General features: G+C 40.1%; 1 protein-coding gene across 1 annotated transcript in view; it reads right to left on the bottom strand.

The window, feature by feature from the left end:
• PKHD1 (PKHD1 ciliary IPT domain containing fibrocystin/polyductin) overlaps nucleotides 1-13258 on the bottom strand; it is a 980909-nt gene that overhangs the window by 24278 nt on the left and 943373 nt on the right. The window contains exon 64 of the mRNA XM_030198735.1: nucleotides 5810-5965. Within this exon, the coding sequence (XP_030054595.1) occupies nucleotides 5810-5965 (156 nt within the window). The remainder of the gene's footprint in view (nucleotides 1-5809; nucleotides 5966-13258) is intronic.

Genomic DNA, 13258 nt, shown 5'->3' with positions numbered 1-13258 from the left:
TCATTATTTTATAGATCTGTATCATATCTCTCCTCAGTTGTCTTTTCTCCAAGCTGAAGGGCCCCAGCCTCTTTAGCCTTTCCTCATAGGGAATTTGTTCCATCCCCTTTATCATTTTCATCGCCCTTCTCTGTACCTTTTCTAATTCAACTATATCTTTTTTGAGATGCGGTGACCAGAATTGCACACAATATGCCAGATGCGGTCGCACCATGGAGCGATACAAAGGCATTAAAGCACCCTCATTTTTGTTTTTTATTCCTTTCCTAATAATACCTAACATTTTATTTGCTTTCTTAGCCACTGCCACTACGCACTGAGCAGAAGGTATCATCAACGATAATGCCTAGATCCCTTTCCTGGTTGGTGACTTCTAATGTTGAGCCATGCATTACCAATCTATAGTTCAAGTTCCTCTTTCCTGCATGTATCATTTTGCACTTGCTCACATTAAACATCATCTCCCAGTCTTGTAAGGTCCTTGTACTTTTTCACAATCCTCTTACAATTTAACAACATTGAACAACCTTGTGTCATCAGTAAATTTAATTACCTTACTAGTTACTCCCATCTCTATATCATTTATAAATATGTGAAAAAGCAGCGGTCCCCGCACAAACCCCTGGGGAACCCCACTAGCTACCCTTCTCCATTGAGAATACTAACCATTTAACCATATTTTTAACAAGTTTTTAATCCACAATAGAACACTGCCTCCTATCCCATGACTCTCCAATTTCCTGTGGAGTCTTTCATGAGTACTTTGTCAAATGCCTTTTGAAAATCCAGATATCGACTAGATCACCTTTATCCACATGTTTGTTCATCCTTCAAGGAAATGTAATAGATTGGTGGGGCAAGATTTCCATTCACTAAATCCATGTTGGCTTTGTCTCATTAATCCATGTTTTTGAATATGCTCTGTAATTTTGTTCTTTATAATAGTCTCTACCATTTTACCTGGCACCGATGTCAGGCTCTTTATTTTTACGGATCCAGTCCAGGTGATTTGCTACTCTTCAATTTGTCAAATTGTGCCATTACTTTATAGAGATTTAATTCAGTTTCTCTGACTCGTCAGCTTTGAATACCATTTCTGGCACTGGAATCTCTCCCAAATCTTCCTCGGTGAAGACCAAAGCAAAGAATTCATTTAATCTCTCTACTCTTCCCTGGTTTTGTCTTCCCTGAATGCCCCCTTTACACCTCGGGCACCTAGCGGTCCAACTGATTCTTTTGCTGGCTTCTTGCTTTTAATATACTTAAAAAGAAATTTTACTATGTGTTTTTGCCTCCAACACAATCTTTTTTTTAAAGTCCATCTTTGCCTTCCTTATCAGCGCTTTGCTTTTGACTTGATGTTCCTTATCCTGTTTCTTATTATTTTCAGTCGGTTCCTTCTTCCATTTACTGAAGGATTTTCTTTTAGCTTTAATAGCTTTCTTCACCTCACTTTTTAACCATATCAGCTGTCATTTGGTCTTTCTTACTCCTTTTTTAATACATGGAATATATTTGGCCTGGGCTTCCAGGATGGTATTTCTGAACAGCATGCATGCCTGATGTAAAGTTTTGACCTTCGCAGCTGCTCCTCTACAATTATTTTCATCATTCTTCTCATTTTATCATAGTCTCCTTTTTTAAAGTTAAATGTTAGTGTATTGGATTTCTTGTGTGTACTTACTCCAAAGCCAATACCAAATCTGATCTTATTATGATCACTGTTATCATGCGGCCCCAGCACCATTACCTCCTGCACCAGATCATGCACTCCACTAAGGACTAGGTCTAGAATTTTAACTCCTCTTGTCAGCTCCTGTACCAGCTGCTCCATTAAGCAGTCCTTGATTTTGTCAAGGAATTTTACCTCCCTAGCATGCCCTGATGTTATATTTACCCAGTCAAGATCAGGGTAATTGAAATTACCCATTATTATTATTGTGTTTCCCCAGTTTCTTAGCCTCCCTTATTTCTGATAACATTTCTACATCATTCTGTTCACCCTGGCCAGGTGGACGATAGAACATTCCTATCACTAGAATACTTTTTTTTTTTTTTAAATACCCCATAAGTGCTGCATTAAGTGCATTAAATCTGAGCTTAGCACATGGGAAAGTGCCGCAGTAAAATGTGTTAATTATGGATTTCACCCCACTGTAGTAAAAAGGTCCTTACATTTAAGACAAAAATTTTGTGCTAAAAATGTACATCCCAAATACATTTCTCAGATGTGACTGCATGGGTGAAGAAAGAATATATACATTGAGATGGTATCAGAATGGAAATTCCCATTGTGGAGTTTTTCATGCATTGTCAGTCGAGTAGAAACTGACTTAGCATTAGTTAAGCAGCTGCTTAGTGGCTGGTTCAAGAAAATGTGACATTTCTGCGAAAACAACATTCAGTGAACACACACATAATCCACTTATCTCAATTTAACTTAGAAATCATTTACTTTTTTCAATAATGCAATTTGTAGAAGGATCTGAAAATCTGTAATACATTTCTGAAGATTAAAGGTTCCTCTACCATGGATTTTGATCATTTCTGCATCACAAATTACAATCAATTTTTGACCTGGATGAAAAGAAAATCCACTTATCTTGATTTTATGATAAACACATCTAGAGGTGTTTTAAATAATGTAAGGGGGAGGGGATCTTTTACTAAGAGGTCCTTAATACGATAGAAAGTGGCTTTAGTGTACCTTTTTTTTTTATTACTGTAGCAGTAAAATGGCCGACTTTCCATTTATTCAATCTTTGGTCATGCACTAATTTTTGCCATTAGCGCATGACCTTTAAAAAATATTAGCATGTGAGCACTTACCAACACCTATTTTGTAGGAGGTAAAAGCTTATGTGCTAACCTTCTGCTAATCAGTTAGCGTGTGATAATGTAGCGTGCAGGTTGCACGTGCAAATCTCAAACTTACTGCAGGATGCCTGACTGTTTTCCATGTTAAGCACATGCTAGCGCTTACTGCAGCTTAGTAAAAAGACCCCTAAGTGCACTACGTTTTTGCACTTAGGACTAGATTCTATAAATGGCACTGAAGAATCTGCACTGAACAATTTAAGCGCTGATCGCTATTCTATAAAGGATCTGCACCCTGTATAAAATAGCACTAAGCACATAAATGGTGCCAAACGTATGGCACCGGAAATTATTCCTGCTGAAAGCAGGTGTAAATGCCGGTGCCTAAATTAGGCGTTGATGGGGGGGGGGGGGGGGGGGATCTATTCTGTACCGATGCACGTAAATTCTGGGAATGCCCCAAAACATTCTTGGCCATGCCCCCCTGAATCTACGCACTATAGGATTGATGAGCACGGAATATAATCTGTGCATAAATCCCAATTAAGGCCAACTAACACCAATAATTGGTTGTTAAAAGTTGCGCACACAAATCAGCAATGCAGGCTGATTTATGCATGCACCTATAGTCGCCATATATGGAATCCCCCAGTTAATGTGCCTTAAAAGAAGAACCTAAAGCATGCGAAGTGCAATGGCTGTGCACTAATTATTGGATGCATACCTAGCATGTCCGTAGCAATTACCACACTGAAAAGTTCATTAGTGAACATAAACTTTGTTTTAGTTAACACTAAGGCACTTGTGCCTGCTATTGAGGAGGCTCTAAGACCCTTATGCTCAAAAGAAAATGTGGGCACTAGAGGCCATTAGTGCCAGACTAAGCGCCTGAATTTGCGAGCACTCAACGCTCATAGCCGATAAGCATGTGAAACAATGAGTTTGCTGGCTCTGGGCACAATGAACATGCAATGCATGCTAAAGAGGGCCTCCTGCATTCCTCCCCATTGCTCAGCGGGCAGCACGTCAAACAAGGGCTCTCCTCTCATGGCAAACCCATAGAGCTGGCGTTAGGGTTGTTCTGAGCTATTGGAGAGGAATAGGGAGACCAGTAAGGATCGGAAATCACTCACAAATGTCTGCTGCTGCTTTCCATAAAGTTTAAACCCCTCAAGAGAAGGAGATGCACTCACACTGCTGGTATTAAATCTGCAGTAATCTTAATGGAAGAAGGGAGAACGTTCAGTTGTGGGGTTGGAGAATGTAGAGGAAGCTGGAGTCACTGCCCCTGCTGAAGCACTGACTGGCAGTGCAGTTAACTTGAGATAGTCTGTAAGCTGCCTCCCAACCTACCAAGATGCATGTCTTCCTCCTCCATCCCTTCTCCTCTCTGGCATTCTGGGCATAAGCTCAAGAGCTGTGCCTAACGCACAGCTCTTGAACGTATGTCCAGGCACAGTCCTTCCGCAGGAGTCCCTAATGCTCATGGCTAGCAACATGCCTAAATTTGCATGTCATTAGCGTTGAGCATTAGGGAGCTCCTTCCCCACACTGTTGTGGTGGTATTTTTCTGGCGCTGTTTACTACAGCACTGGAGTTTTGAGCATCCCCACTTAAGTAAACCTGTGCTAATAGCACAAGTGATAGGGCACGGTAAGTGCCTCACTCTAACTGTACTATGCAGTCCCTGCCCATTTTCTGCCTACTTCCCACCTCATAAGACAACAGTGGTTAACGCAGGAATTTATGTATGCTAACCAGCATGACACTGCAAGTTGGCATACTTGTGCAGTAGCAGTCATCTTAGTACAAGGTCCCCTGAGTTTATATAATTGATTAAATTATAGCCTTAGTCAGGCTTGAACTACTACTTATCATTTCTATAGCGCTACTAGACGTATGCAGCGCTGTACACTTGAACATGAAGAGACAGTCCCTGCTCAACAGAGCTTAGAATCTAATTAGGACGGACAAACAAGAGATAAGAGACTAGGGCTGGAGTTAAAACAGAGGCAAACTATACTATGTGCATTTGAATTTATTTTTGATAAATGGTTTTGAATGTGGTAATATATCTATTTTTCTTTTCTTTTTGTTTTTTGCAGCACTGGAGTTTTTTGTCTCCCCCTGAAGCAGCGGAGTGGCCTGCGAAACGGTGGCCAGCATGATTAGCATGCTGCATTAAAGCTAAGTAGTCACATTCTTGATGGGTATGAAGTGGATTTTGCTTTTTTTTTTTTAATCTAAAAATAATTTAGATAAAAAATTCAATAAAAAATGTATGTCAACTCTAAATTGGGAATGAGATTTTTTATGCCAATGATTGATGTGGCAGGTTCATAAGTAAAATGTCCTGCATTTTCTGAGGTTTTTCCTCTCCCTTGTTTTGAGTTGATTGAATGCATTTTTGCTGAACATGATACTAGTGAAGTTTTTTTTTGTGTGTGATTTTGGCTAAAACAGAGGCATCCATAAGCAATCCAGGGGAATTGTACCCCCCACCCCTGCCTCACTAGCCACTGTCTTGAAGAGTGACAGCCACAGCAGCAATTCTTCTCTATCATATAATTTTTTGTGGAGCCTGACTTCCCTCATACACTGATATTTCCTGTAAGACATCTTTCTTCCATATCAGTTCCCTGCCACCATGCAATGTTTATTATGTAAAATGAATGTGAAAAACAAGCCAAAAATTGTCCACAACGCAGGAAAACTATCTGGAAAAGGACCCAAAAAGAGATAAAAAATGTTTTTTTCCATGAGCATTCATGTACATGCTATTTAGTACCAGCACTATGAAACAAAACATTTTTCTGTCTGCATACGTCTACTGGAGTTCATTTTCCTTGTGTTAGAATTTGTGGAGGGTTTATTTTACATGTTGACTGTCTAGAGAAGCAGATTGCTTTCATTCATTAAGAAGTAGTACAACTGTTATTAGAGCCAACAATAATAGTTTAAAGATAGGTGTCTTTCTGTGTTGTATACTCACTGTTTTTATTCTTTGTCTTACACCAGTAGAATCCAAAGCCCAAAGTGAACACAGAGGCAACTGAACCAAAGACAGCAACAACTATGGTGCTTGAGTTTTCTTGTATGTGGAATGGGAAAATATTGAATGGCCTGGATTGTGCAGTAAACATGGCATCTGAAATAAAAATAGAAAATAAAGTGGCACAAATAAAAGGCTATGGAAAATATTTAAGAAAAAGGTACACTGACTAATTAACATAACCAGTAATTTAAGAAAAAGTCAATATTGAACTAAAATGTGCAGTCCATAGAGTAGAAAAATTATTTTGCAGCACAATCTGTTTTGAACAACTTGGTGTCCATGAAACAGAGAATTATAAAACAATTCTCGTAAAACAGACTGTACCATGTTCATCAAGGAATATTTTAGCACCAGAATCTGCTTTGCACACAAATTGAAAACCCTGAAACAAAGAATTGGGTCATTTTACAAAGGTACGCTAAAAAATGGCTTGCGTTAGTGTAGGCGCAGGTTTTGGGTGCATGCCAATCCATTTTTCAGCGCGCCGGTAAAAAAGGCCTTTTTTGCCAAAAATGGACGTGCAGCAAAATCAAAATTGCAGCGTGTCCATTTTGGGTCTGAGACCTTACCGCCAGCCATTGACCTAGCGGTAAAGAATCTGGGCAGTAATGACCTACGCACATTAAATGCCACATGACGCGTGCCTGAAAATACAATTTTCAGGCACATGTATCGGAAGCTCATAAAAAATGAAATTACTGCAAGAGTCACACAGTAGTCAGGCGGTAACTCCATTTTGGCGTGCGTTGGGCACGCGTAGACACTTACACGGCTTAGTAAAAGGACCCTAAAACGCTATTCTCGAAATGTGAATCATGTCAGATGTGTCAATTTTTGAAGTCACCAAGGGCTCCTTTTACAAAGTGGCGCTATTGATTAGCAGTGTGCTGAATGCAAAGAAGCACTTTCAATTCCCACAGGCTTCTTCACATTCAGCGGAGGCTAATCGGTAGCAACGCTTTGTAAAAGAAACCCCAAATGCAGCAGTGTAGAGTAACAAACATTTTGGTGCTCTTTCAGCTGCTGCATCAATGCTTCCTAAGCACATATGTATTTCCAATGAGGATATTAAAAAAATAAACCATAATGGATAGTGATGGACATGAAAGAAAAACAATCAAGCTTTATTATTTAATTAAGATGTGTTTTCACTGATTTTTGATGTATTTTGTGTGGATGGTGTTCTCAATGAATAATTTCGGAATTGAGCTGGTTAGTTTTCTACAGAGTTATGTTTTTTAGACCTGTGCCATGGATTTGGAAATATGGTATTTATGTGATAATTATCCACCAGTGAGGTGCTACTGTTTTGGGTTTTAAGCATATAAACCTATACATAGATGTAAGAGTTATGTATTAGAATAAATCTATACACCTTTTTGTGGCATTCATATATCCATCCTGTTTTTCCTCTTTGTCAATTGTGATCTGTTATGGATGAGTGCAGCATAATAGAAGCAAGTACAATAAGCAATTATGTAAACTAGTCAAAATATAAAAGTTAAATAGTATTTGAAGTAACTAATATATCATGTAAGTAACACCTTTAATTATAAAAGTATTAATGGTGGAATTTAAAATGTATGCAAATAATTGAAAATATTAATAAAGAATGATATAAACACATTTCCATAAAATATTCGAACTAACAATCACATTCACTTAGGGGGAAAGTTATCAATATGGGCTACTGTTAATTCAGGTTATTTTATCACAAGATCCCATTTTATGCAATGAGACTGTGTGCTAAAATAACCCGACTTGTGTTATTCTGATGTTGATAATTCCTCCCACACACATACACATGCTCCATGGGCCAATGCACAAAGGTCACTGTTAAATACAGCAGCCACTGGTGAACACACTAATTCAGAAACTGCGACTGATGCACAAAGGGGATGGCATGCTCATGAAATACATAGAAATTTAACAGCGACTCTTGTGCATCAGCCCCTGGAAGCACCTAGCACATGTGAAGAACAAGATTGTTTCTAGGTTTATGGGGGAGGGGGAGAGAGCTCCTGCTTGTGGCAGTGAGGGGAACCTGCACACTTTGTAAAGATTTCTTATCTTTGTTACTCTTTGATTTCCAAAAATAGTTTTAATTCAGTTCCAACCAACATAATAATTTCTTTAATGATCAGTTTTTTTATTTTTGCAAAATCCAATATATGTTCACAACTTGTTTAAACATTATTCAATATATAAAGATGTGCGGATATTCAGCACCTAATCAAGTTTAGTGCTTGAGTCTGACTGCAAAAATAGCAGTCCTATCTTTAACTGCTAATTACTAAGAGGTCCTTTTACAAAGTTGTGCTACTGTTTTTAGCATGTGCGCTAAATACTAGAGATGCCCATATATTCCTATGGGTGTCTCTAGCATTAGGGCGTTCTAATTAGCGCACACTGAAAATGCTAATGCATCTTTGTAAAAGACCCTCTTAACCGGTCAGTGCTGAATATTGACTTAACCAGTTAACTTTTCAGAGACCAAAGAAAACCTGGATAATCAATGCCGGCAGTCAAATATGGCCAGACATTGAATATCTGTGTTTAAAGCTGTCAGAGGAAAGCAAAGCGCTTCCCGCCTCCAGCTGAAAATCAGACCCCTATCTCCAAATTCTCTAAAAATCGCTAAACATTGTGTGCATAAATTGGGCTTGCACCCCAGGGGTGTAGCCAGACCTTGATGGTAGGGGGAGCCAGAGCCCAAGGTAGGGGAGCATATTTTGGCCCGCTCTCCCACTGCCACTTCTGTCCCCCTGCAGTCGCTACTGCCTCCCTGCTGCTGCCCTCCTGCCACTGCTGCTGCTCCACCCCCCCCCCCCCAGAGCCACTGCAAAGGTACCTTGGTTGGTGGGGGGTCCCCAACCCCCGCCAGCTAAGATGTTTGTCCCGCACTGGTCTCACATTGCCACGAGCATTCACAGTGACTGAAAACAGGACAGAGCGCCAGGCAATGTGAGACCAGAGCAGGACAAATGCCTTAGCTGGCAGCCAAACCGGGAGCCCCAGAGCCAATTTGGGGGGCCCAGGCCTCTGTGGCCACCTGTAGCTATGACACTGATGCACCCAATTTGCACACACAATTTAAATGAATAACTAATCAATGCTGAAAATTGGATTAACAACCAAATATTGGCACTAATTAGATTTAATTGAATTATACATGCTTAAATTTAGGGATCTTCTTATAGAATGAGGGGGATTCAAACCTAATTTAGGCACGTACATTTCCACCAATAGCTGCAATTCCCGGGCGTAAGTGCTATTCTATAAACCACGCCCAACTTTAAGCACAGTTTATAGAATAGTGCTTTTTTGGTGCCATATATAGAATTCACCCCTTAGTGTACTGGCTGATTTAATGCATACTAGACATTAGCATAGGCCAACACTAACAATTAACAGATGCTAAAACCTGACTAATTGCTTAGCGCACATAGGGGGGCATTTTCGATAGAATGTAGTTTGGATGTTTTACAAAAACGTCCAAATTCTGAACAGGAAAGAAGGTAATTTTTGAAAAATATAGACACCTATCTTTTGTGTTTGAAAATGCTATGGACGTCTTGTGATTTCGACGTCCTTTTTTGGGGGGCCATTTTCGAACAAAAGACGTCCAAATGTAAGTCATCCTAAACAGAGGAGAAGTGGCTTAATGGTTAGTTCAGCGGGCTTTGAGCCTGGCAAATTGGGTTCAATTCCCACTGCTACTCCTTGTGACTTTGGGCAAGTCAAATGAACAAGGGGCATTTTTTGGATGACATCTAAGTCTGAATTTGAACGTTTTTTGTAAAACATCCAAAATCAGAACAGGAAAGGTCATTTTCTACAAAAAATGTCTCTCTTTTCCTTTTGAAAATGCTGTTTGGAAAAATGTTTTGTGATTTTGGGGAGTAAGGAGAGGTGATCCCTGATTCCCTCCAGTGGTCATCCGATCATTTGGGGCACCTCTTGTGTGGAGTAGCCTAGTGGTTAATGCAGCATATTTTAATTCTGGGGAAGTGGGTTCAATTCCCACTATAGCTATTTTTTTAAAAATAAAAACAGGTCTAGCTCAAAAATGTCTAAGTTTTAGTCTTGGACGTTTTTGTTTTGTTCCATTATGGCTGAAAGTCTTAGGAACGCCCAAGTCTCACCTTGAACACAACCATGGTACGCCCTCTTGAGATTTAGACGTCCTTCTGATGGACTTCACAGAAAAATGTCTAAAAATAGGTTTTGAAAATACTGATTTGGATGTCTTTGTGAGGTAAACATCCAAATGCAGACTTATGTCACTTTTTGGATGTTTTTCTCTTTTGAAAATGAGCTTGTTAGTAAGTCAGACGAAACAGAGGGGTCCTTTTACTTAGGTGCGCTGAAAAATGGCCTATGGTAGTGTAGGCATGGGTTAGTGTAGGTGCGGGTTTTGGGCGCACGCAGAATCATTTTTCAGCGCACCTGTTAAAAAGGCATTTTTTAAAATTTTTGCCAAAAAATGGACACACAGCAAAATGAAAATTGTCGCACGTCCATTTTAGGTCTGAGACCTTACCAGCAGCCATTGACCTAGCAGTAAAGTCTCACGTAGTATCCGGGCAGTAATTACCTACGTGCACCAAGTGCTACTTGGCGCACGTCCAATATGTGCAGACGAAATAAAAATTATTTTTCGGCAGCGCGGCAAAAATAAAATTACCGCAAGAGCCATGCGGTAGCCATGTGGTACCTCCATTTTGGCGCGCATTGGGCACACATAGATGCTTACGTGGCTTAGTAAAAGGGCCCCAGAGTAAAGGAGTAACTCTTTATTTTAGGAACAAACTAGTTGTATTTTATATTTTCATGTTTTCTCTTTCTTTTTTAAAAACTCTTCTTATGCCATCATGTTACCTTCTTCTCTCTTTCATCTCCTTAAATGTTTAGAACATAGTATGTTTTCCCACAGTATTACAGGTTTCTGCAAACAGTCTCTTAAGGCCCAATATTCAAAGGGAATTTAGGATGGCAGGAGAGACTAATACTTAAATTGTTCTCAAGTGGCACTTAATTGAGCAGTGCTGGTAAATAGCAGCACTATGGCCATTTTGAAAGTGGAAAGGAGAGGGGCGGTTGGGGACATAGTTGAGGAGGAGCTGGCAGCTATGCAGGTGCCAGCAATATTCAGTGCCATAATTTGCATAGCTAAGCAATCAGGTAGAACCGCACAAAAAGCTGTATTAACTTTGGGTGTCACCAATGAATATTGGCTGGCACTGCATAACGTCTGGGTCACCGACTGAATGACCCCCTTTCTGGGCTCCCCAGACTATTCCCATTCACCTCCCTCCCTCCAAAAACACCAGCACTAAACCCGGAAATTCAATGCCAGGCCATGTCTGGGCACTGGCTTTGAATTTCTGGGATTGCGGAGTTGGCTAACATTCAGCACTGAACCGGCTATGGATTACCGCATAAAGATAGGACTGACTTTTATGCGGTCCTATTTATGCGGTTAACCTGGCTGGTTAAGTTCTGGATATCAGCACTTAACTGCCAAGTCCTGACTCTATCCCTAGAATTCCCCCAAAGTAACCAGTTTTGTGTTCAGCATTAACCAGTTATTTTCAGCAGCGCTAACCGGTTAATTGTCACTGAAAATGACCAGTAAACCACGAACAAGCAATTTAACCAGCCAGGAGTTATTTCTGTCCTGTTAAATTGCATTGAATATCCAGCCCATAGAAAATAATAATCCTCCCAATCCAAAATGCATTCTCTGTTTTCATTTGGTTTCAGCTTAGGAGTAGACATACAAAGATGCAAAGCACTCTGGTCTTCTGAAAACAAAACACAGCTCCTGGCAGAAATTCTGGTCGAAATATTCAAAATGATCCCAGCATTTACAATCTCTGTTTCTCCAGTGCCTGACTTCTCTCTCTTTCTGCTTCCTGATGCTTCCTAAGCCTGACGATCCTTCAGCCTTCCCTTCTGCAAGTACCACTTGCTTTAGGGTCTGACTGACCACAGGCCCAACATTAGCTCTTACCCCTCACAACTGCTCTTACTGGTGCCCAATGTTTATTGGACCATGTGGCTTTTAATAGCACAACTCATCAGTCAAACAAGAAGTTCTATGGGATGGAGCTTACAGGTCAGATAAAATGTCCATAGGTGTCAGATGTGGCCCATGGCTCATAGCTTGCCCACTTTTGAGCTAGACTATGAGTAAAGAAGTGGAAACATAGCAGCAGCAGCCATAAGTAAAATCTGAGTAACCTATACTCGGTATATTTCATTGATACTGAGAGGCATCAAAACAGTTTGAAACAAATAAGCACTTGGCCAATTAACTGATACCAGCTGAACAAACATAAGAGGATGATGGTAAATGGTACCAGACAAGAGTACAGGAGATATAGTACCCCTACAGGCCATGTTGGCTGTAGCATAGTAGAAAGAAATTGCAAATACGGGCAGGGAAAACAACATAAGTCAGGATAAGAGAAAGGCATTCAGCCAGGACCCTGAAGCAAAAAGCACATTGAAATGAGCAAACAATCTACCATAGGCAGAAGGAAAATCCAAGTGACTTACAGCAGACAGAACAGAAAATATTGTGGTTAAGTCATGCCAGAAAAAAAGAGATAGGGACCCTGCAATCAAATATCAGGGCACAGAAGGTGCAAAGCTGAATTAATTCTATAAGAGGTCATAGGCAAACAAGTTTATTAGGCTCTCATCAATCCCTTTCCTTCCTTCGTCTCCCCTTCTCTTTGCCCAGCATACCCCTATCCCCTCTGCCTTCAACTTTCTGCCTAACAGTCTCCTGTAGAGGAGTTAGTTATGCTTGTTAGAGATGTGTGTGGGGAAAAAAATCAGGTCATTTTCAGATACTTTGATTTTTCATTTTCATATGCTTATTAATAAAAATGTAATGTGTGCTAGAACATTTTAACACAAGGAAATCAAATTTAGACACATTAATTTGAAGATCAACATGCATTATGTATACATTGATTATTGTAAGGGATTCTATGTACACCACCTTGGGTGAATTTCTTCAAAAAGAAGGTAAATAAATCCTAATAAGTAATGTCCCTACTTCTGGTGATGTCATTGGTTAGATGGTAGGGTAAACCGAGAACTCCGTGCAAACCCTGAAATATCAGCTATAAATTGAGCATTAAACCTCACAAATACACAAGAAAACTCCAGGCATCTTTTTTTTTATCACTATCTCACTCGTCAGCTAAGATATCAAGATGCAAAGCAGGTGAAATTAAAACCTATTTTCCAGCTACGGGCCACTCCAGGTTGAGTAGCACACATGGTACGATGGAACCGTAGACTTTTAGTGGAACATAGGATGACATGGTAGCCTTCGTGGACTTGCTTGAGGGTGATACAGTAGCAGTG

This window comes from Microcaecilia unicolor, chromosome 3, assembly GCF_901765095.1.
Source record: "Microcaecilia unicolor chromosome 3, aMicUni1.1, whole genome shotgun sequence".
Taxonomy (NCBI): Eukaryota; Metazoa; Chordata; class Amphibia; order Gymnophiona; family Siphonopidae; genus Microcaecilia; species Microcaecilia unicolor.
Note: the sequence above shows the minus strand (reverse complement) of the source record. Positions and strands in the feature narration are given on the sequence as shown.